The 26,891-nt window shown below is 43.0% G+C and overlaps 1 protein-coding gene across 2 annotated transcripts in view; it reads left to right on the top strand.

Annotated features, from left to right (window-relative positions):
* pkn1b (protein kinase N1b) overlaps positions 1-26,891 on the top strand; it is a 94,652-nt gene that overhangs the window by 15,097 nt on the left and 52,664 nt on the right. The window contains exon 1 of one of the 2 annotated variants that reach the window (XM_028599835.1): positions 26,245-26,577. The exons of the other annotated variant lie outside the window; for it this stretch is intronic. Within the exon in view, the coding sequence (XP_028455636.1) occupies positions 26,488-26,577 (90 nt within the window). The 5' untranslated portion in view covers positions 26,245-26,487. Of the gene's footprint in view, positions 1-26,244; positions 26,578-26,891 lie in introns of those variants that run through there. 2 annotated transcript variants of the gene reach the window in all.

Here is a 26,891-nt window from a genome sequence, read left to right on the forward strand (position 1 = left end):
CCTTATGAGGTCATAAGGGGAAAGGTTACCTCCCCTTTCTCTGCTTTGCCCGCACAGAGAATTTGGCCCACCCATGAGAGAGAGAGAGAGACAACATGGCTTTCAAACGAGCAAAGTGGCAGTTGGTTAACGCCACTCATTTCATTCAGAACACGAGAGAAAATACGAGTTTCCTGCAAAACGTAATGAGCTTAATAATAGTTTTTCTCGATTATTCTGTTCTTGTGAGCATTGGGAGCCAAAATCATAATCACGATTACATTTAGATTAATTGCACAGCCCTAAGTAGCGGGTTCTCCAGGTGTGTGTGTGTGTGTGTTGTGTGTGTTGTGTGTGTGTGCTAATGCATTGTTGACTTTGGTCTTTTTACTTGGATGAATCGGCAATAAAATAAATATATTGTATGAAAAATAAAAAATAGACTAATTCCAGCATTAACCTTTAAACGCTGCCATCTGTACAACATCTGCACCACCTCTGTCTGCGGACTGCAGAGACCTTAAAGCCCATTTGCCTTTACTAATGAGGTCCTGTTTTCAGTAACCATTATACTTTTATTAGAGTAACAATGCTGCTGCTTGTGTGTTTTCCTCTGCTTGTGTTTTTCGCTGCTATCGAAACCAACGGCATCAGTAAAGAGGGATGATCATCTGCGTTATAGAATGGGCCTCTTATCCTCTGCAGCCCTTCTGCCATAATCATTTTTAATCTGCTTTCCATGTCCATTACCACCACGCCTGCTCAACACAGCGGGGCTCTTTCCCGCTCCCTGCGTCCCCTCCTGACCCCTCTCGGTGACTTGTAAACATACATTGCATGTGGACTAAGTCATGTCAGTTGACCTGTTTTTGGCCACATTCAGGAGACAGATAGGCACAGTGGGAGAACTTCTTAATAACCCGCACATTTAAACACATGTTCGATTTTCTGTCTCCCCATGGGACATCCGTGCATGATTTTACGCAACATCTGAGTTTGGATTTGTTCCCAGGGAGTGGGGATGAAATGCAAATGGATCAAATCCGGTGGCAGTTTTCTCTCGTTCATGTTTTGCTCTGTGGGATCCCGGTGAGATCTGACGGATGCAGAATTATAACGCGACACGGGAATCTCTGTGTTTAGTGCATCGTTGTGTGCACCTTTTTGTCTCTCTTCTAACAATGAATCCTCGTAACTAGGGCTGTGTATTGGCAAGAATCTGGCGATACGATACGTATCCCCATACATGGGTCACAATTCAATATATTGCAATATATTTTGATACTATACGTAAGGAGATATATTGGGATTTTTCTTAAGTATAACTTTAGAAAAACTAATTTAAAAAAAGACATGATATTCATAAAATTCAAAGAAGTTTACTTTAGGTAAACAATTCAGTACGCAGAAAATCAAATTTTGATATGCTAAAGTAGGCCAAAGTTCCGCCATACCTACGTTGTTAGCTTCTAGCAAAAAGTCAGACACTGTTAGGCACTGTTAGGTACTGCTAGACACTGTTAGGTACTGCTAGACACTGTTAGGTACTGCTAGACACAGTTAGGTACTGCTAGACACTGTTAGGTACTGCTAGACACTGTTAGGTACTGCTAGACACTGTTAGGTACTGCTAGACACTGTTAGGTACTGCTAGGCACTGTTAGGTACTGCTAGGCACTGTTAGGTACTGCTAGGCACTGTTAGGTACTGCTAGGCACTGCTAGGCACTGCTAGGCTAGATATTCAAGTGTATCGATTTTTCAGCAACTGCATGGCCTATTTCTCTCTTCAAATGTTTTCAGAAACATGTTTCGGTGAACTATTTTAGTACAATATGGGATCGTATTCCGAACAAGCAGCCACGACAGTCTGTCTTTGAATTTCCGGAGAAACCAGACCCACGTGACACATTCGTCCAATCAGCTGCCGTTTTTCATTTTTGGGTGACAATCCAGTTTAGCGCTGCCTGCTGCTATGGAGACGCATTAGGTCTCGGCTCTTCGGTGAGTTCTGAGAAACTTTTTGGACCAACTCGGGGAGACTGATCAGTCACACTGGCTTTACTGCCGTCTGATTGGCCGTTTGGTTGGTGTGTCTGCAGCTTTAGTCGCTCTTGTGCACGCAGCGGTGTGTTTACAACCGTTGTCTCACTGTCATGAGAGTTTGTTCACTGTTTGAATAAAGCTGCATTTAATCTGAAATCACCGGACTCGTCATCTGTTGACGTCTCCAAAACATTATTTCCAGTTATCGCTCTGATAACAACTATGATTCTAGAGCCGGTATTCGCTCCGAAAGATAATCCCCGTCACTCTCTCACCCGCTCTACCACACACACGTGCCGTCCCTGCAATTCTCCTAAAGGTGTTGGCAGTAGCTCAGTCAGTAGGGAGTTGGGTTGGGAACCGGAGGGATGCTGGTTCAAGGACCAAAGTATGGTGGTGGACTGGTAGCTGGAGAGGTGCCAGTTCACCTCCTGGGCACTGCCAAGGTGCCCTTAAGAAAGGCACCAAACCCCCATTGCTTGGGGCGCCTCCTTTCCACTCTGACATCTCTCCATTAGTGCATGTGGAGGTACTGAGCGTGTGTAATTCAGACTTGTGTGTAATGTGTATAATAACAGAGTGAAAATATTGGAATTTCCCCTTGCGGGATTAATAAAGTATACATTATTAAAGAGATACGCTAGAACGATGCAGACACAACAGTGCACAAGTATAAACAGGGTTTTTTGCAATTTCAATTTAAAAAGTCTTAATTTTTTCATTGAAATGCTCCCGCAGCACTGTAAAATGCTTGTTTTTTCAATTGTGTGTGTTGTGTTCCATCTTTTGCTACTCCCAATATAATTTGCTGTGATCGACTACAAATGAGACCAACGTACAACTTATATTGCGGCCGAGTGCAAGTCTCTTTCGGAACGGATTTTATTCTTCAGCTATGGGGAAGTTCAAGTTAAGGGATGTTTCTGGACTCTAAGGCATGGCATGAGCTGCCCATTGCGCTCAAAGTCCATCCATCCATCCATCTTTGTCCGCTTATCCGGTACCGGGTCGCGGGGGGAGCAGATCCAGCAGGGGACCCCAAACTTCCCTTTCCCGAGCAACATTAACCAGCTCAGGCCGATGATGCCATCAGGACCACATCATCTGCAAAGAGCAGCGATGAGATCCCCAGCCCACCGAACTGCAACCCCTCCCCACCCCGACTACGCCTCGATATTCTGTCCATAAATACTACAAACAGGATTGGTGACAAAGCGCAGCCCTGGCGGAGGCCAACCCTCACCTGAAACGAGTCCGACTTACTGCCAAGAACCTGGACACAGCTCTCGCTTTGGTCGTACAGAGATTGGATGGCCCTGAGTAGAGACCCCCTCACCCCATACTCCCGCAGCACCTCCCACAGTATCTCCCGGGGGACCCGGTCATACGCCTTCTCCAAATCCACAAAACACATGTAGACCGGTTGGGCATACTCCCAGGCTCCCTCCAGGATCCTTGCGAGAGTGAAGAGCTGGTCCGTTGTTCCACGACCAGGACGGAATCCGCATTGTTCCTCCTCAATCCGAGGTTCAACTATCGGCCGAACCCTCCTTTCCAGCACCTTGGAGTAGACTTTACCAGGGAGGCTGAGAAGTGTGATACCCCTGTAATTGGCACACACCCTCTGGTCCCCCTTTTTAAAAAGGGGAACCACCACCCCAGTCTGCCACTCCTTATACACCGTCCCAGACTTCCACGCAATGTTGAAGAGGCGTGTCAACCAGGACAGCCCCTCCACACCCAGAGCCTTAAGCATTTTAGACAGATCTCATCAATCCCCGGGGCTTTGCCACTGTGGAGTTGTTTGACTACATCACTGACCTCCGCCTGGGAAATTGACAATGATCCCCCATCATCCTCCAGCTCTGCCTCTAACATAGAGGGCGTATTAGTCGGATTCAGGAGTTCCTCAAAGTGCTCCTTCCACCGCCCTATTACCTCCTCAGTTGAGGTCAACCGTGTCCCATCCTTACTGTACACAGCTTGGATGGTTCCCCGCTTCCCCCTCCTGAGGTGGCGAACAGTTTTCCAGAAGCACTTTGGTGCCGACCGAAAGTCCTTCTCCATGTCTTCTCCAAACTTCTCCCACACCCGCTGCTTTGCCTCTTTCACCTCTGGGATAACATATCCCGGAAAGACTCCTTCTTCAGTCGGACGGCTTCCCTGACCACCGGTGTCCACCACGGTGTTCGTGGGTTACCACCCCTTGAGGCACCTAAGACCCTAAGACCACAGCTCCTCGCCGCAGCTTCAGCAATGGAAACTTTGAACATTGTCCACTCGGGTTCAATGCCCCCAGCCTCCACAGGGATGCATGAAAAGCTCCGCCGGAGGTGTGAGTTGAAAGTCTGTCGGACAGGGGCTCCTCCAGACGTTCCCAATTTACCCGCACTACACGTTTGGGCTTACCAGGTCTGTCCAGAGTCTTCCCCACCCCTGACCCAACTCACCACCAGATGGTGATTGGTTGACAGCTCTGCCCCTCTCTTCACCCGAGTGTCCAAAACATACGGCCTCAGATCAGATGAAACGATTATGAAATCGATCATTGACCTTGACCTAGGGTGCTCTGGTACCAAGTACACTTATGAGCATCCCTATGTTCGAACATGGTGTTCGTTATAGACAATCCATGACTAGCACAGAAGTCCAACAACAAACAACCACTCTGGTTTAGATCAGGAGGCCGTTCCTCCCAATCACGCCTCTCAGGTGTCTCCATCATTGCCCACGTGTGCGTTGAAGTCCCCCAGCAGAACAATGGAGTCCCCCACTGGAGCCCCATGCAGGACTCCAGTCAAGGTCTCAAGAAGGCCGAATACTCCGAACTCCTGTTTGGTGCATATGCACAAACAACAGTCAGAGTTTTCCCCCCACAACCCGCAGGCGTGGGGAGGCAACCCTCTCGTCCCACCGGGTAAAACTCCAACGTGGCGGCGCTCAGCCGGGGGCTTGTGAGTATCCCCACACCCGCCCGGCGCCTCACACCCTGGGCAACTCCGGAGAAGAAAAGAGTCCAACCCCTATCCAGGAGTATGGTTCCAGAACCGAGACTGTGCGTAGAGGTAAGACCCACCAGATCTAACCGGTAGCGCTCCACCTCCCGCACCAGTTCCGGCTCCTTCCCCCACAGAGAGGTGATGTTCCACGTCCCCAGAGCCAGCGTCTGCTGCCCGGGTCTGGTCCGTCGAGGCCCCTGACCTTCACTGCCACCCATGTGGCAGCGCACCCGACCCCAGCGGTTCCTCCCACAGGTGGTGGGCCCATGGGCTCAAAGTAATACCAAATAATAAGCTTTTTAAAATTAAACTGAAGAAGTTTTTAATTGATAATCAGACCTGTAGTCCCACGGCGTGGGGGTGGGATTGGGGGGGGTATTACAGATGAATGTGTCTTGTATGTTTGTGTGCTTTATGTATTTTAATGTGGCAATGTTTGTTTTTTGTGACTGTTTAAAAGCACTTCCTGGGACTGGCATTGGAAACTAGCAATAGCTATAAAAACGTAGCACAGGGGTGTCAAACTCAATTTCCCAGAGGGCTACACTGGAATCTAAGAATGACCTCAAGAGCCAGACATGTTTAGTTTATTCACATGCAAAGTCAAGGATCTTTTTACTGGATTATTGCGTGTCTCATATAGTCTTCTCACTTACAGTTTGGTCCATAGAAAGCCCCAAAAAAGTAACTTAGCCATCAAAGAAAAAAGCGACAGAAAAGGCCCCAAAATCATCTCACACTTGAAATGATTCTTTATTCTAAGGTCCCTACTCTTCTACGTCTTCTCTCTTTTTCTTTTTTTTTGTTGCATTTCCCACAGCTACTTCCCCATGGCAGTGGTTAAAGTAGCTGACTGTAAAACTATGAAGGGCCTCATTAGTTCTCTTCTGAGTAACACCCTCATCCAGGTCGACTGTTGCAGGTCAACGATTTTAGTTTGCTGGCTTTTTTTATATGCAGGTGGTGCTCACTGGAGCATTCAGAGAAAGGGAGGTTGCACTAGGTCTGTTGCATTTAAGTCCAAGGATCTTTCTACCTCTGAGCTGGGCAGTGCCGGCTTTTTCCTGCTTACTTTAGCTTTTTTGAGACACATCTTAAGGCGATGTTCACACTTGGCGTATTTTTTTGACAAGAAAAAGTTGACTAGGGCGCTTTTGTAGTAGAAAAAAAAGCTGGCAGCGTTTTGGTTGCAAAAAGCAGCCGAAAGCGTCTTTTGTTGATATGACAGCTACTGCTACAGTATCTTAGCTAGAGCGCTATGTGGAGCGCTGCTAACGTTAGATAAAACAAAGTGGTGGAGCGAGCAAGAGAAAGAACTGGTATATAAGTGAATATATATACTTGTTCTTGAAAAGGTCAACGTTGTGATGTTTGTGCATATCCAAAAACCTTTTCTTTTGGCCGTGCATCTCTACTGCAGCCGGACTCAGTTGAATTGCTGGCTGGTTGGTTTGTGTACAACAACCTTAGACAGTATATAATGAAGATAAGATATTAGAAGCTCTTTTCCAGTGATCTCTTGCTTAACTGAGCAGCCTCCAACTGAGAGAGACAACGTAGATGTGACGTGAGCAACCTGTCTGAAAGTGTGAAGTCTTCTGGTAGCTGTGAGAGAGAAATCTCAATCATTCCCAATCTTACAGAGACGGAGAGTGTAGGTATATGTAAGGAGATAACATAGACACAGGCTAATTACTGATCACTAACATGCTAGTTAACATTAGTAATTACTGATCACTAACATGCTAGTTAACATTAGTAATTAAACCTAAACAGCTATTGTGAGTCCAAACTGCCTGTGAGCTTCTCCTGTACTATACGGTAATTCCTCTACTGTGTGACAGTAAGTCTCGTGGTTATGACACAATCGTTAGCCTATTTTTATAAAAGCGTCTGCTACGGAGCCATAACGTGAGCTACAAGGTAATGGAGCCTTTTATACATTGTCATGTTTCTTTAGAAATAAACAACGGACAAATAGTCTTTAAACACTTCAGATGTAAACTGTTGCAAACTGCTGTAAAAACCCCGATTGAGACTCATATTCCAAATGCGCTGTATACATGTCCAAAGAATGCTTCTAAAACCTGAATAATACCTGAATATCCCGCGTCTTCATCGGAAAATGCTTATCCAGACTATCCAAATGGAATATGCTGTTTACATGACCTGAATCAAATTCATACTATTGACATATTCAGAATGATAGTGGAATATTAGGTTATGTTTAGATGGAAACTATCTGAAGAGAAAACGCAAGAGTGGCGTTGCGTTCTCACTTTTTATTCCGCGTTTAGACGAGCGTTTATCCGTAAAAGTCAGATATAGGGTTGGGCAATATATCGATATTATATCGATATCGTGATATGAGACTAGATATTGTCTTAGATTTTGAATATCGTAAATGGCTTAAGTGTCTTTTCCTGGTTGTAAAGGCTATATTACAGTAAATTTATGTACTTTTCTGAACTTACCAGACTGTTTTAGCTCTTCTATTATTTGTACCTTTACCCACTTAGTCATTATATCCACGTTACTGAAGATTATTTAAGGGAGGCTACTTTAAAGAATCTAAAATATAAGACATGTTTTCAGTTATTTTTTGTTAAGTACATAATTACATAAAATCACTTTTTTTTCTCTTTTCCATCAAACTGCAATTTTTGCAAGTTCCTGCAATTTCATCGCATAAAATTGCATAAATATCATATAGCATATTCCATCGCATTTTTTAAGAAAACGTGCCGCATAATCAGGGATTTTTGCCCCGTAACAATCACACAAAAACTCTGAATTTTTCTGGAAGGACTGAACAATAGAGGCTGGCGTAGAAACATCAGGAGTGAACGTGAACCGTGAGCAGATTGCAGCAGACTTTGGCATTTACACGTACCAGTGTATACAGTACAGGCCAAAAGTTTGGACACACCTTCTCATTCAATGTGTTTCCTTTTTATTTTCATGACTATTTACATTGTAGATTCTCACTGAAGGCATCAAAACTATGAATGAACACATATGGAATTATGTACTTAACAAAAAAGTGTGAAATAACTGAAAACATGTCTTGTATTTTAGATTCTTCAAAGTAGCCACCCTTTGCTTTTTTATTAATAAGGGAAATAATTCCACTAATGAACCCTGACAAAGCACACCTGTGAAGGTAAAACCATTTCAGGTGACTACCTCATGAAGCTCATTGAGAGAACACCAAGGGTTTGCAGAGTTATCAATAAAAGCAAAGGGTGGCTACTTTGAAGAATCTAAAATATAAGACATGTTTTCAGTTATTTCACACTTTTTTGTTAAGTACATAATTCCATATGTGTTCATTCATAGTTTTGATGCCTTCAGTGAGAATCTACAATGTAAATAGTCATGAAAATAAAAAGGAAACTCATTGAATGAGAAGGTGGGTCCAAACTTTTGGCCTGTACTGTATATGCAGCCAAGAGCACGCCAGACCTGTAGGTGGCAGTGTAACGAGAAGCTCAAGGCCACGTTAGCCAATCAGAATCCAGCAACAACAGCAACCAATCACTTCCTCTTTCTCTCTCTCGACTGCCTAAACCTCCTTTTGTCTCGGTTTACGTGCAAACGTGCAAACAAAGATTTCAAAAATCTCCACTCTGGACGGAAGTTTTAGAAAGACTCGGTTTCAGAGGAGAATTCTCTGTCTGCGTGTAAACGAAGGGAAATGTATCTGTTTTGTAAAAATAACCATGTATGTGTAAGCAGGACCTTAGTGTGCATGTAAACTAGTGCTGCCACCTCTTAGTCGATTAGTCGACTAATCGGTCGTTTTGGTCTTAGTCGACTAAGATTTCTTTAGTCGATTAGTAATTTTTTATGCCTATTTATGCTTAATTATTTATTTCAGGAAACTTCTGAGCACATTTATGGTAAACACAAGATTTAAAGTGGTGCTTTTGCAGGATTAATTGTGGAGAAACTCAGTTTTACAGATGGTTAATTAACTACATTTATATTGTGCTTTTCTAGTCTTAACCACCTCTCAAAGCTCACAGCTCTGTCAATTAAATCAACTAATCGATTAGTCGACAAAATCGTATAAGTGTTAGTCGACTAAGAACTTGTTTAGTCGAGGACAGACCTAACGTAAACCTACTCGGTGTCTTTCACCTGTGTCATTTTCCTCCAGCTGCTGTTACATCCGTGACGGAAGCAGATTAAGTTTGAGGACTGTAGAGCTTTTCTTACGCTGGGGTTTTATGGCGCCTGATTCCTCATCAGCCTCGGGAACACAAACACATGAGCGTGTTACCGAAGTCTCTCGAGATGATCGACTCTTTCACAAGGATGCCATTCACGCTGATGTGCGTCTCCCCAGCTGTGGAGCAGACACTGCTGCACACAAAACACACTTCCTCCCCGAGCCTTCTGCACAGTCTTTCTCCTGTTGACCCACACTGGGAGACTCCTCTCCCCTCGTGCTTGGCATGTCTTCATCTACAGCAGCTCTGGTTGTGCAGCGGAAATACATGCAGCCATGTCGCAACCGTGAATCTGCAAAAAAAAGGAGATTTGGCAGCAGAATATGAGGGATTTTTAGGGATTAACAGGCAACACACACAGTCCAAGGTACATTCTGTAAGCTGTTAACTCATTCATAGAGCGCCAACGTTTATTTACGAATATGAGACTGAATATCAGCCGTACATTTTTATAATTTTGTGACTTGTTTGTGTTCTCCTGGTCTTAAAGGGGAGATTTAGTTTTTCACTTTTTGAAGAGTGACTTCTGTATTTTTCAACCTGGAACCTATGTTGCCATGTTTTTGTGTCCGTGTGAGTGATGGGAACAACAATCTTTGACATTAGTCCAGTCTGAAGCAAGAAACTAGCTGCAATGTAACGTTGAAGGGCAATTGTGGGCCGTCCTTTTCCATCAACAAAAAGGATCTTCCTCTTAAAGCGGAACTGTGCAGCTTTTTTTTTTAGCTTAATTTACCTTAACTGAGCAGCTTGGGTGTCATTCAAATGGGTATAGGACTTTTTTCGAGTTGAATGGTGGTTGTCTCGCTGCCCCCTAGCGCAAGAGTGTAAAAACCACCCTCGCAACTTTCGGCCAGAGTCAGGAAGTAGGGCTGCACGATTATGGCCAAAATGATAATCACGATTATTTTGATCAATATTGAGATCACGATTAATTATCACGATTATTTGTTGATTTGAACCAAACCAAATTTTATTGTCACATAGGCTAATTATAACTGCTTTTACATCCATATTGTGCTACATTCCTGCTAATACATCCATATTGTGCTACATTCCTGCTAATACATCCATATTGTGCTACATTCCTGCTAATACATCCATATTGTGCTACATTCCTGCTAATACATCCATATTGTGCTACATTCCTGCTAATACATCCATATTGTGCTACATTCCTCTACCTTTATTGAAGGATACTGTGAAGGAGCCATTTCAGCTGTTGTGCGACCACTTTCCACACATGCACGTTTGCTGTGAAAGATACAGACAACGCAATTTTATGTTCACGTTAACGGCACGGTGTCCGGTATCTACCGGACGAAATAGCAACGGCAATTTCGGTGGCTCATTACACTGCTACTTACATGTCTGTGTTGCGCTCTGATGCTCCGAAACCCACGTTAGAAGCAACATAAACATCGCTGCATGTCACGCTAGTAAACGTTAATAACACGTTACACAGCAGGTAATGTTAGCCTACCGTTAGCTACAGTAGTAACTGGATTAAACCTGGCTTAAAATGCTGACAGCTAAACGGTGTAGTGTGTCTGTATTTCACTGTAGAGCACATGTGTCAAACTCAAGGTCCGTGGGCCAAATCCGGTCCCTTGCAGATTTAGATCCGGCCCGTTTTATATAAATTTGGGTTCACAATAAATGTTGGCCCACCTAGTTGTGCGCCAAACCACAAACACAGGAAAGTGTTTTTTAAAACTGCAATTATATGACATTCAAAGCAGAATATGGCAGATTTGCCGAATCTGAGACTCAGAAATCCCCCCAGAAGCAGCGAGAGTTTTCATATTCGGGCTGTGAAACAGGTTGTTGTTAAAAGAAGAAAAATGTATTTGATTGATTTGCTAAATTCTATGATGGCTAACGAACTCTTTTGATTACTTTTGTAAGGCTTCATGTCAACAACAATGCGACAAAAAGCATAAACATTTTTCGGGAAAAGCAACAAATTTACAAAAAGGTGACAAATGTCTGAGAAAGCCACAAAAAAGTCAGAACAAAAACAACACGAAATGAGGGGAAAAAAGCTAACAAAATGTTTAAAAAAAAAAAAAAAAAAAACACGCAGTAACAAAAGCATGTCAATAAACTCTCCATGTCTGGCCCTTGGTGTGATTCTCTTTTTCCAGTGTGGCCCTCTGGGAAAATGAGTTTGATAAGCAGCGTTCTATGAACAGAATCGATCGCGCAAATTTGATCGTGGGAAGCCAAAATCGTGATCGTGATTTAAAATGTGATTAATCGTGCAGCCCTATCAGGAAGTGTAGCGTGATATCAGGTCTCGCCATGTAACAAAGTGCTTCACAGCACTTCACACATCGGCCCATTCAGGAACTGGCTAACAAGGTAGAGATGGAGTTTTTCACACTATCGTCATGGCTAAAAAGAAGCAGAGAAAACCGAGAAGAAATAGCCAAAACTGCATAGCGCCTCTTTTAAACAAAAAGGTCCATCTTTGTAGGGATCCTTCCTATAATGTTGTCAGACACTTAGAATAATATTCTGAGCCTGTCAGTGGCAAAAAAAGAACTTAAAGTAGATGGAAATTGACGAACTGCCCTATAGGGTTACATTGCAGCCCGGTTTGCAGCATTCTCGCTCAATACTGGACCAATTTCAAATATTAGTCACTTAATGCATGGGGAAAATTTTTAATTTTTAATTAAAAAAAAAAACTACCAAAATGACCATTTTCAAATCAATGCTGCATCATGGACAGAGATATCCTGACCATAAATACAAACAACCCAAAACACAGCAGAGGAGTTGTTGCTGCTGAGGAGTGCTGCACACTTAACTCTGCTGCTCTACAGTCCACGTGGCCCACTTACCTACATCCGAGTCGGTCTGCTCGGTGAGTGTCCTGAAGTTAACGTACGCAGACTTCTCTGTTCTGCTGTGCAGATGTTATGAGGAGCAACATTTCCTCCCGTTAGTACTCTTAGCAACCAGCTGACATTGTCTCACTGTGCTGTTTTATTCATCACCAACAGTGCATTAGTCCTAGAGATGACCCGATACCATTTTTTTGCTTCCCGATACCGATTTCCGATACCTGAACTTGTGTATCGCCCGATACGGAGTACCGATCCGATACCAGTGTGTCATATATTTTATTATGTTTTAACAACTGTATTCCACTACCCCTGTATGGATGTGATAGGATTTCTATCTTTGTGAAACATGAACAAACAATTAACGACACAGAACTTTATTTTATTGTCCAGTTTGACAGTCAGTTATAACGGAAGAAGAACATAAATAATCTAGTTTAACGTAGATTTTCTTTAGGGCTTTATTACGTGGTATCGGATCGGTGCATAAACTCCAGTACTTCCCGATACCGATATGAGTGTTTTAGGCAGTATCGGAGCCATCTCTATTTAGTCCTGTGTGTTTGTTTGTGTGTTCTGCCTCCAAGCTGTTTGTATTATTTATTTTGTTCATTTAGTATCCATCGCGTCATTGTATCTGCTGTGCAGTGGCACCAGGACCCCAGGAAGTGCACCCAGCTTTGATTCCCATTTGACAAAGTGGCCAAACAGTGGAATTACAACTTCCGTGTACGTCACGTGATTCCCTCTGGCCCAAAAAGACTTTTCCCCCATAGACTTACATGGGGAAAGAGACGTCTGTAAATAAGTGGATACATTTTTTTTTTGTTTGAGCTTTAAAACCCCGCAAAATGTCTCGTTTCACTATCCCAGTTTGATCCATTGGGTATGATAACATTTGGAAAGTCTAGAAGAGCCTCACAATGAATGGTGAACTGCTCCTCAGATCTCTGCAGGGTAAATCCAGACAGCTAGCTAGACTATCTGTCCAATCAGAGTTTTCTGTTGCACGACTAAAACTACTTTTGAACGTACACACGTTCCACCAAAACTGGTTCCTTCCTGAGACTATTTAGCAGAGGCACCGTTGGCTCCGTCCGGAGCTTAGCCCCGCCCACGACGATTGTGATTGGTTTAAAGAAATGCCGATAAACCAGAGCACTTTGTTCTCCCATCCAGGAATGCTGTGTGGACTAGCCAGACCCTCCTGTGTGTGTGTCTCTGTGTGTATGTGTGTGTATGTGTGTGTCTGTGTGTGTGTGTGTGTGTGTGTGTGTGTGTGTGTGTGTGTCTGTGTGTGTGTCTCTGTGTGTCTGTATGTGTATGTGTGTGTATGTGTGTCTTTGTGTGTGTCTGTATGTGTATGTGTGTCTTTGTGTGTGTCTGTATGTGTATGTGTGTCCCTGTGTGTCTGTATGTGTGTGTGCTTGTGTGTCTGTATGTGTGTGTGTGTGTGTGTGTGTGTGTCTGTGTGTGTGTGTGTGTGTGTGTGTGTGTGTGTGTGTGTGTGTGTGTGTGTGTGTGTGTCTCTGTGTGTGTGTGTATGCAGTTTCTGAATCTGTCTTCATTTCAGATCAACAAAGGTCAGTATAAAAGATTTTCGTCAGATTTGGAGAGGCTCTAGTCACGCTCATCCCACTCCTCGTTTCCAGGTTAGCTCTCCACCAATCAGATGGGTCGCTGTCTCCAACCCAAATCCCATCCACTGTCTGCTAAATGAGGCTGTATGCAGACATCAGGATGTGAGGAGAATTTAAAGTTGTGTTGCTATCAAATTCTCTGTCTCTCACACACAGACACACACACACACACACACACACACAAAGACGCACACACACACACACACACACACACAAACACACACACACACACACACACACACACACACACACACACACACACACACACACACACACACACACACACACACACACACACACACACACACACACACACACAGACAGACACACACACACACAGACAAAGACACACACACACACACACACAGACACACACACACACAGACATACACACACACACAGACAGAGAGACATACACACACACACACACACACACACACACACAGACAAAGACACACACCTACACAGACATACACACACACACACACACACACACACACAAACACACACACACACACACACACACAGACAAACACACACACACACACACACACACACACACACAGACACACACACACACACACACACACACACACAAAGGCACATACACACACACACACACACACAGACACACGCACACACAGACATTCACACACACACAGACAGAGAGACATATACACACACACACACACAAAGACACACACACACACAGACAAAGACACACACACACAGACAAAGACACACACACACAGACACAGACACACACACACACACACACACACACACACACACACACAGACACACACACACACACACACACACACACACACACACACACACACAAACAAAGACACACACACACACACACACAAGACACACACACTCACACACACACAGACAAAGACACACATACACACACACACAAACACACACACGACAGTGATGAATGGCTCTACTCTTTTGGTTCCTCCCTCTCTTTGCTCCTCTGTTTACGTAGAAAACAAGAATTCAGTTTGAACCACAAACTCTCGTCTGCCTTTCTTCGTCTCTGTAGCTTCCACCAACATCCGACACGTCATACTGTGGCCTCACACACACACGCAAAATAAAAAGCCCCGCACACCATGTGACCTTGTCTTATTAATCCACATCTCATAATAAACACTAATTTTCATCACCAGTAAGTTCCTGGAAATCCCAGTCCTAGCTTTTCTGCTTACAAAAACATCTCTCCACGCAATATATCTAGCTTAGGGAACATTTATTAAATTACGGTTATTTTTGGCAACACTGTGCTATTACAATTAGGCTGAAAGTCCACTCCTAAGCCCCATCGTTATTATATTGTTGCGTGTGAAACGCAGGTGTTAGTGAGTGAATGAATGAGTAATAAAATGACAGTGAGGGCTGTCGACCGGAGAATCCCCTCACTGCCTCGACTGGACTTAATCTGTATTTATAGACCCAGCTGAGTTGAGTGGATCTGACTGCCGGGCCATTAAAACTTAATCAAAGGGATGGCTTTCTGTCGCCCACGGGAGCACCGCGGCTGAAGTCTGCTAAGCAGGATGTGTGACGGAGGAACATGCATGACGAAAGGGCCAATAGACCTTTTTCACAGCAGACATGTTGACATGTCATAGTAGGAACAGCACAGGTGTGTTCAGACCCATTACTGATGGCTGCATTCCACTTAGGAGAGGCCCTGGTATTAAACCATTACTGATGGCTGCGTTCCACTTAGGAGAGGCCCTGGTATTAAAACATTACTGATGGCTGCATTCCACTTAGGAGAGACGCTGGTATTAAACCATTACTGATGGCTGCATTCCACTTAGGAGAGACCCTGGTATTAAAACATTAATGATGGCTGCATTCCACTTAGGAGAGACCCTGGTATTAAAACATTAATGATGGCTGCATTCCACTTAGGAGAGACCCTGGTATTAAAACATTAATGATGGCTGCATTCCACTTAGGAGAGACCCTGGTATTAAAACATTAATGATGGCTGCATTCCACTTAGGAGAGACCCTGGTATTAAACCATTACTGATGGCTGCGTTCCACTTAGGAGAGACCCTGGTATTAAAACATTAATGATGGCTGCATTCCACTTAGGAGAGACCCTGGTATTAAACCATTACTGATGGCTGCATTCCACTTAGGAGAGACCCTGGTATTAAACCATTAATGATGGCTGCATTCCACTTAGGAGAGACCCTGGTATTAAACCATTACTGATGGCTGCATTCCACTTAGGAGAATTTTTTTGCAAATTCATCGCATAAAACTGCATAAATATCCCGCATATTCCATTGCATTTTTTAAGAAAAGGAGCCACGTAATCAAGGATTTTTGCCCCGCAACAATCACAAAAAAACTCCAATCCACCATTCAATTTGACTTTAGATTTTTAAGGTTTTCTGGAAGGACTGATCTTATAGCTTCAATCTAGAGTTGGTACAAGCTGATAGAGGAGATTTATAATTCTGTCAGACTTCTGCTTTAAGACAGACCTCTTAAAGCTACTTGAGGGGAAATAAAAGATGAATATCGGACCTAAAATAAAAAGGCTTTAATGACTACTAGAATATGTGTTCCAGGTTGGTGCTTACCAGGTGAACAGGGTGAGAGACTGTGACTTTAAGAGCTGTATAAATACACTGATGATGTGATCTTAGTTCCTGATAATGTGGTCTGCACAGTTTTAGCCACTGCATCTATTTCACAAACGCCATGAGCCAGACCGTGTGGTACTACGAGCATCCCGGCGGCTCGGTTCTTTACATTTTGGCGGAAATCGGTGTGGTTGCGGTGGAGTTTATGACCGATTAGCCACATGTGTAAAGGGGAGAGACGGTATGGATGCATGGGGGCTGCTGCAACTACAGCCACGGGCCCACCTCACAGAGGAAGCTCTCAGAGCCACAACTGCTCGGTAAGGAACTAGTTCTGAAGATGGTGGACTCAGGCCCTGATTACACCAATAATACGCTCGCGGGTGAAAACGACAAAATATTTGACCAGATGTGCCTTTTTGGTTAGTTTTTGGGGCTTAAAAACGCCAAAAAAAAGTGAAACAACTGTCACATTCCCATCTAGAGGGTAAAATGTGTGTGTCAGTCAGTTGCTGGGTAGAACTGAGCAGCAGAGAGCCGACAGGATTAAAATGACAGCAGCTTTCAAGCGACTTAAACATCGTTAGAGTCTACCTTGATGTTAAAATGTATACAGGTTGGCAGGATGGTCTGAAATGTTTTCCACGGTCTTTTCGCTGTACGTTTTGTCAATGCGCCACTCGTTCGAAAAGTACCTCCTCTTTTTCTATACCAAATAAATACCAACCACTCCTAAACACCATCTCAGAGCTGGGCTATAGGTGCACACTACTAGTTTTCATATTTGGTAGCCTAGGAAACACACACAGGCTGGTAGTAAGAGGGCTGCAACAACTTGGGTTGGACAAGAAAAGGCGAAACAGCTCGCAAAATACTTTTCCATATCTGCTATTATTGGCAGCTGCCACATATGGTGGAGACGCTGCTACTTATATCCTTAAGAACTGAGTATTGTGCTACTTATATCCTTAAGAACTGAGTATTGTGCTACTTATACCCTTAAGAACTGGGTATTGTGCTACTTATATCCTTAAGAACTGAGTATTGTGCTACTTATATCCTTAAGAACTGGGTATTGTGCTACTTATATCCTTAAGAACTGGGTATTGTGCTACTTATATCCTTAAGAACTGAGTACTGTGCTACTTATATCCTTGTGCTACTTATACCCTTAAGAACTGAGTATTGTGCTACTTATATCCTTAAGAACTGAGTATTGTGCTACTTATACCCTTAAGAACTGAGTATTGTGCTACTTATACCCATAAGAACTGAGTATTGTGCTACTTATACCCTTAAGAACTGAGTATTGTGCTACTTATACCCTTAAGAACTGAGTATTGTGCTACTTATATCCTTAAGAACTGAGTATTGTGCTACTTATACCCTTAAGAACTGAGTATTGTGCTACTTATACCCATAAGAACGGAGTATTGTGCTACTTATACCCTAGAGAACTGAGTATTGTGCTACTTATACCCTTAAGAACTGAGTATTGTGCTACTTATATCCTTAAGAACTGAGTATTGTGCTACTTATACCCTTAACAACTGAGTATTGTGCTACTTATATCCTTAAGAACTGAGTATTGTGCTACTCATACCCTTAAGAACTGAGTATTGTGCTACTTATACCCTTAAGAACTGAGTATTGTGCTACTTATATACTTAAGAACTGAGTATTGTGCTACTTATACCCTTAAGAACTGAGTATTGTGCTACTTATATCTTTAAGAACTGAGTATTGTGCTACTTATACCCTTAAGAACTGAGTATTGTGCTACTTATACCCTAAAGAACTGAGTATTGTGCTACTTATACCCTAAAGAACTGAGTATTGTGCTACTTATACCCATAAGAACTGAGTATTGTGCTACTTATATCCTTAACATCTGAGTATTGTGCTACTTATATCCTTAACATCTGAGTATTGTGCTACTTATACCCTTAAGAACTGAGTATTGTGCTACTTATACCCTTAAGAACTGAGTATTGTGCTACTTATACCCTTAAGAACTGAGTATTGTGCTACTTATACCCATAAGAACTGAGTATTGTGCTACTTATACCCATAAGAACTGAGTATTGTGCTACTTATACCCTTAAGAACTGAGTATTGTGCTACTTATATCCTTAAGAACTGAGTATTGTGCTACTTATACCCTTAAGAACTGAGTATTGTGCTACTTATACCCATAAGAACGGAGTATTGTGCTACTTATACCCTAGAGAACTGAGTATTGTGCTACTTATACCCTTAAGAACTGAGTATTGTGCTACTTATACCCTTAAGAACTGAGTATTGTGCTACTTATACCCTTAACAACTGAGTATTGTGCTACTTATATCCTTAAGAACTGAGTATTGTGCTACTCATACCCTTAAGAACTGAGTATTGTGCTACTTATACCCTTAAGAACTGAGTATTGTGCTACTTATATACTTAAGAACTGAGTATTGTGCTACTTATACCCTTAAGAACTGAGTATTGTGCTACTTATACCCTTAAGAACTGAGTATTGTGCTACTTATATCTTTAAGAACTGAGTATTGTGCTACTTATACCCTTAAGAACTGAGTATTGTGCTACTTATACCCTAAAGAACTGAGTATTGTGCTACTTATACCCTAAAGAACTGAGTATTGTGCTACTTATACCCATAAGAACTGAGTATTGTGCTACTTATACCCTTAAGAACGGAGTATTGTGCTACTTATATCCTTAACATCTGAGTATTGTGCTACTTATATCTTTAAGAACTGAGTATTGTGCTACTTATACCCTTAAGAACTGAGTATTGTGCTACTTATACCCTTAAGAACTGAGTATTGTGCTACTTATACCCATAAGAACTGAGTATTGTGCTACTTATACCCATAAGAACTGAGTATTGTGCTACTTATACCCTTAAGAACTGAGTATTGTGCTACTTATACCCTTAAGAACTGAGTATTGTGCTACTTATATCTTTAAGAACTGAGTATTGTGCTACTTATACCCTTAAGAACTGAGTATTATGCTACTTATACCCTAAAGAACGGAGTATTGTGCTACTTATACCCTAAAGAACTGAGTATTGTGCTTGTTAAGTGATATTGTGGAAATAGGCTGCGTGCCACTGGTCCATGAGTTGTCTTGTATTGTACTGCATCTGTAATATTTGTGTCCCTGTACTATTTTTGTTTATGTGGACATAAATAAATGGTTAAAATGTGTGTGTGTGTGTGTGTGTGTCACTCAGTTGCTGGGTAGAACTGAGCAGCAGAGAGCTTTCAAGCGACTTAAACATCGTTAGAGTCTACTTTGATGTTAAAATGTATACAGGTTGGCAGGACGATCTGAAATGTAAATGTACGTTTACGTACGTTTTGTCAAGTTCGAAAAGTACCTCCTCTTTTTCTATACCTCTCCCTCAACAGTTTGTACAGTCATAGCTAAGGCTGACTCCTCTTAACACCCGGGATATGTCGCCACATTTTTTTTTTTACCGATCATTTTCCTTTCGTCTGTACCTCAGCTCAGCTACGTGGTGTTACGGACACACTTACGGACATTAATCAACCACGTCACCAAAGAGAGCTTGGGTTGCTCTGATTGGTTATAGGGCTATCTGTTGCTCTGATTGGTTGTAGGTCTATCTGTTGCTCTGATTGGTTGTAGGTCTATCTGTTGCTCTGATTGGTTGTAGGTCTATCTGTTGCTCTGATTGGTTGTAGGTCTATCTGTTGCTCTGATTGGTTGTAGGTCTATCTGTTGCTCTGATTGGTTGTAGGTCTATCTGTTGCTCTGATTGATTGTAGGTCTATCTGTTGCTCTGATTGGTTGTAGGTCTATCTGTTGCTCTGATTGGTTATAGGGCTATCTGTTGCTCTGATTGGTTATAGGGCTATCTGTTGCTCTGATTGGTTGTAGGTCTATCTGTTGCTCTGATTGGTTATAGGGCTATCTGTTGCTCTGATTGGTTATAGGGCTATCTGTTGCTCTGATTGGTTGTAGGTCTATCTGTCTATTCTGCAGTGCTCTAATACTAAATACATTGGATACATAAAACTATAAAGCACTGAGCACATGGCACTTCCTGAATGTGCAAAACATACCAGAATATGTAAACAGAAATGTTGTTAGGCCTCCATTACATTATAAACAGAAATAATCGATTATGAACCGACCGATTATCGATGCAGCATCGTCCATGTCCACAATTCCATGCATCAATTATTTGATTAATTTCAACACCTCTAGTCCTGACACCTAAAGAGAACCAAAAACTGTCCGAGGTTTCTAGTTTTAAGTTCCATAACGTTGCTAGGGTTGCTCCATCGCAGGGTTTCCTGGCTCAGAATGGGCCTTTGAGGGGACACCTATCAAGAGTGGGTCGTCCTACTCTTTTTGAGCGAAATTCTTCATTAGGAAATGATTCATTCTGATACATTTGCATGTACCAATTTATGGTGAAAACGTCTCTATTTATGTGAAGAAAAAAGAAACTCAAAATTCAGAATGCAATTGACAATTCAAAAACCAAAAAATAAAATAAAAGGGAATTTAATGCAGTAAGGGGCATTTCACATCAGGGACCTGGGCCCGGGTCAGAGTACACTTGACCCCCAAAGTACCGTTAGTTTGAGTAGTGTGAACGTTGCCCTCCCTACCTTTGCTTAGCTTGTAAAAACTGTGCCAAAACCAGGAAGTGGACTACTATTTAACCATTGACATGAATAAAATGTATAAAAACCACCAGATCCCTCTGGACGGAGACCAGTGAAAGATATTAGAAGCACTTTTCCGGTGATCTCTTGCTTTACTGCGCAGCCTCCAACTGAGCTTGAAGACGTAGATGTGACGTGAGCAACGTGTCTGAAAGTGTGAAGTCTTCTGGTAGCTGTGAGAGAGAAATCTCAATCATTCCCAATCTCACAGAGACGGAGAGCGTAGGTATATGTAAGGAGATAACATAGACACAGGCTAATTACTGATCACTAACATGCTAGTTAACATTAGTAATTACTGATCACTAACATGCTAGTTAACATTAGTAATTAAACCTAAACAGCTAATGGAAGTCCAAACTGCCTGTGAGCTTCTCCTGTACTATACGGTAATTCCTCTACTGTGTGACAGTAAGTCTCGTGGTTATGACCCAATCGTTAGCCTATTGTTATAAAAGCCGTCTGCTACGAGCCATAACGTGAGCTACAAGGTAATGGAGCCTTTTATACATTGTCGTGTTTCTTTAGAAATAAACAACGGAGAAATAGAGTCTTTAAACGCTTCAGATGTAAAGTTATTCTCTGTCAAAGTGACGACAAAATGAATGGGAGTCAATGGGATGCTAACGGAGGTGATGGCTTGGTAGTATCAAAATGTCGCCATAGGAGGTTCGAGTTCTGAAGCGAAGCTTACACCCCCCTTGCTATTTAACCTGACTTTGAGAAGTTTTTAACCAGTTTCTAAAACTGTCAGAACTGCTGGAAGTCAAAGACGTTTTGGTGCTGGCTAAAACTTCCTGTGGGGGGTGCGCCTAAAATTCCTCTATGCAGGGAAAATCCTGCATTGATTTGCCGGTCCAGTCAGAGCAACCCGGTCTCACGGCAGTTTGTGAAATGGTCACGTTATTTAATCTATTGATTCGTGTTCACGGGCACGTTTGTCTCATTATTTATTTATTTTTTTTGTCGTGGTGGCCAGCACGAAAATGTAAACTACTGTACTGCAATGGGAAGCATATGTCGTGATCACAGCACGACTATGGCAGCGAGTAGTATGAAATGCCGAAAATCCACGTAAGGAAGTTGGTTAGGGGTAGCCTCGTGAAACTGTCCTGATCTGGCGAGCTCCAGTTCTCCTCCCAGATCAGTCTGGCAACTTGAGGCAGAGAAAATTTGGAGTCGTTAGCCAAACGACCGGGCCAATCAGCGTTGGTTTTGAGGCGGTTAGGTGGTGATAGACAGATGGTTTATCCAATCAGCTAACCAGTATTATCAGCCAGCGGTAGCCCTAATTCTGTTAGCTGCTCACTAATGCTTTTTCCTCTTGGATCCTTCTTTGGTGAACCTGAAATGGTGCCTTTTTATTCCTAAATTCTCGTTACACAAACGGTAAATCTCCTTTACCGACATGTTGCTAGCTTGCTGAGCTAACGAGCTATGCTTTGCCTGCAGCAACAGGGGTAGCCAGGCTTGTGGTTGTATTTTCATACGCTTCGTGGATCTGATTGGTTGATTTGGCCCGTCTATCACCAACATATAGGTGATAGACAGATGGTTCAACCAATCAGCTAACCAGTATTTCCGCCCCTTCCCAAAAGTTCTCCAACGGAAAGTTCCCAGATGGATATGCTGAGCAAATGCGAAGCGATCCATCTGGAGGAGTCAGGTTAGGTTGGGGGTGGATGGATTTAATGATTTTGAGAAAACACACACACACAAACACACAAACACACACACAAACACACAGACAAAGACACATACACACACAAACACACACATACAAAACACACACACACACACACACACACACACACAGACACACAAACACACAGACAAAGACAGATACACACACAAACACACACACACAGACACACACACACAAACATACAAACACACACACAACACACACACACACACACACACACACACACACACACACAGACACAGACACACAAAAACACACCCACAGACACACACAAACACACACACACTAACACACAAACACACAGACAAATAAACACGCACACACACACACAAACACACAGACAAAGAAACACACACACACACACACACACACACACACAGACAAAGACACACACACAGACAAAGACACACGCACACATACAGACACACACACACACACATACAGACACACACACACACACACACACAGATACACACACACACACACACACACACACACACACACATGTATATTCAAACACAAACACACACACACACACACACAAACACACAGACAAAGAAACACACAGACACACACAGACACACACACATACACACAGACAAAGACACAAACACACAGACACAGACACATACACACATACACACAGACAAAGACACAAAGACACACACAGACACACACACAGACACACACAGACAAAGACACAAACACACAGACACAGACACAGACAAAGACACAAAGACACACACAGACACACACAGACACACACACAGACACACAGAAAAAGACACAAACACAAAGACACAGACACACACATACATACACACAGACAAAGACACAAACACACAGACACAGACACATACACACATACACACAGACACACACACACACACACACACACACACTCCCTCCTCCCCTGTTGCTTGCATGTGTTTGCTTAACTTCATGTTATTTCACTTCCTATTCCCCTGTAGCAGTGGGGGAGAATAACAAGAACTAGACTGTGTGTGTGTGTGTGTGTGTGTGTGTGTGTGTGTGTGTGGCACCACAGATGGTGAAAGTGTAGCACAGAGAGCCATCTGCCACACATCGAGGGCTCTGAGGGGTCAGTGACCTTGCACTGCTGTGTCTGAGTCAGACCAACCCATGACCGCGTGTTGCTGGCTCTATACACGCTAAAAGTCCTGATTATTTACATGGAGTCTGGTGGAGATATGCTGGCTCTATACACGCTAAAAGTCCTGATTATTTACATGGAGTCTGGTGGAGATATGCTGGCTCTATACACGCTAAAAGTCCTGATTATTTACATGGAGTCTGGTGGAGATATGCTGGCTCTATACACGCTTAAAGTCCTGATTATTTACATGGAGTCTGGTGGAGATATGCTGGCTCTATACACGCTAAAAGTCCTGATTATTTACATGGAGTCTGGTGGAGATATGCTGGCTCTATACACGCTAAAAGTCCTGATTATTTACATGGAGTCTGGTGGAGATATGCTGGCTCTATACACGCTAAAAGTCCTGATTATTTACATGGAGTCTGGTGGAGATATGCTGGCTCTATACACGCTTAAAAGTCCTGATTATTTACATGGAGTCTGGTGGAGATATGCTGGCTCTATACACGCTTAAAAGTCCTGATTATTTACATGGAGTCTGGTGGAGATATGCTGGCTCTATACACGCTAAAAGTCCTGATTATTTACATGGAGTCTGGTGGAGATATGCTGGCTCTATACACGCTTAAAAGTCCTGATTATTTACATGGAGTCTGGTGGAGATATGCTGGCTCTATACACGCTAAAAAGTCCTGATTATTTACATGGAGTCTGGTGGAGATATGCTGGCTCTATACACGCTAAAAGTCCCGATTATTTACATGGAGTCTGGTGGAGATATGCTGGCTCTATACACGCTAAAAGTCCTGATTATTTACATGGAGTCTGGTGGAGATATGCTGGCTCTATACACGCTAAAAGTCCTGATTATTTACATGGAGTCTGGTGGAGATATGCTGGCTCTATACACGCTAAAAGTCCTGATTATTTACATGGAGTCTGGTGGAGATATGCTGGCTCTATACACGCTAAAAGTCCTGATTATTTACATGGAGTCTGGTGGAGATATGCTGGCTCTATACACGCTTAAAGTCCTGATTATTTACATGGAGTCTGGTGGAGATATGCTGGCTCTATACACGCTAAAAGTCCTGATTATTTACATGGAGTCTGGTGGAGATATGCTGGCTCTATACACGCTAAAAGTCCCGATTATTTACATGGAGTCTGGTGGAGATATGCTGGCTCTATACACGCTAAAAGTCCTGATTATTTACATGGAGTCTGGTGGAGATATGCTGGCTCTATACACGCTTAAAGTCCTGATTATTTACATGGAGTCTGGTGGAGATATGCTGGCTCTATACACGCTAAAAGTCCTGATTATTTACATGGAGTCTGGTGGAGATATGCTGGCTCTATACACGCTTAAAGTCCTGATTATTTACATGGAGTCTGGTGGAGATATGCTGGCTCTATACACGCTAAAAGCCCTGATTATTTACATGGAGTCTGGTGGAGTTTGGTGATGGTGATTTCAGGGCAAGCTTTTCATGTTGAACTAAAAGGATCTTACTCTTTAACTAAAAGGTCTATCTCTGTAGGGATCATTTTCTTCATATGGGATATGTCCTGCCCCCCCAAATATTTAGAAGATGTAAATTTGTCCCCTTCAAAAAATATGAAAGACGAACCCACTCCCAAAAAGATGTAAAAATAACCGCTCAAGGGGCTCAAAACATGTATATATCCTTCTTACCTGTAAATATGTCATATGTTATAATATGTAAACAATTTCAGACACCCCTATAGTGGACCATACCACAGTTAAGGATCTTACTCTTTTAACAAAAAAACTCTTTATCTGTAGGGATCCATTACATTATGTTGTCAGACACTTAGAATAACAATCTGAGCCTGTCAGCAGCAAGAACTGAAATTGAAGGTGCACAATTGCCGGTTAACGCTACATTGCAGCATGCCTCATGCTTAACCACAAGTTACCCTTTTAATTCAGCTGCATGTAAATATTAGATTTATAGTATAATATACTACTACTAGTAATGTATTAGTTTATAGTGTTGCACATGTCTGCAGAGTGCATGTGTGATGTATTGTACTTCCACATGCATTCAGACAAACGCATACATGGCCCTGAAAGTCCATTTAAAATGACCACAATCTATCGCAACAGCTTTGGAAAGACCCAGTAGCAGGAAGCAGAGTGGCTGCGAGCTCTCTCACTTACAAAACCAACTGTGTGTGTGTGTGTGTGTGTGTGTGTGTGTGTGTGTGTGTGTGTGTGTGTGTGTGTGTGTGTGTGTGTGTGTGTGTGTTTGTGTATGTATGTGTGTGTGTGTGTGTGTGCACAAAGTGCATGACTCCTCGGCCTGTATCTGGCAACGAGCAGAACAGGAAGCAGCGAAGGTGGGGCTCGTTCTGTGCTGTTCTCTCTTCCTCTCCTCCTCCGCCTTCGTTCAGTTCGCTCCGGGGTTTTTAGATCAGATGGCTTTTGATTCCTGGCGGGAAGGACATCCTGGATTTTGAGGAGGCGGGAATAGCACTCGGTGTTGCCTGATTGGGCGCTGCCGTAAGTGTGTGACAGAGGGTAGGGTAGGGGGGGAAGCCAGAAGGAGGCCAAACATGGCCAGCGATGACGGGCTCGAGGAGCTGCCAGAGGACCAACGGCCTGACTCCCCGGTTCACGCTGAGCAGGGTGACACCGACTCTTCGGTAGGCAACTGTGGCCGAAAGCAGGCCTCCTTTTTATCCTCTTCCTCCACTGCTGTGGCCCTTCTCTTTCCTCTTCTTCCTCGTTCACTTCCTGTACCAAAAAATAACCATCTCCCCTGTCTGACAGCGTGAGAAAATGACTTCTCGTTGCTGTGTGTTGTCGTGATTTCGTCCGTTTTACACAGCGCTCCAGAGTGGGTCTTTTGTTGTAAAACTCCAGGGATAAAGTTGCTTTGTGTTGAGCGGGAGTGCGTCACAAACTCTCCCTTCCTGTCGTCGTTCGTGGTGTGTTTCTGCCGCTGCTTTTTCTGCGG

The sequence above is a fragment of the Perca flavescens genome, chromosome 15 (genome assembly GCF_004354835.1).
Source record: "Perca flavescens isolate YP-PL-M2 chromosome 15, PFLA_1.0, whole genome shotgun sequence".
Lineage (NCBI taxonomy): Eukaryota > Metazoa > Chordata > Actinopteri > Perciformes > Percidae > Perca > Perca flavescens.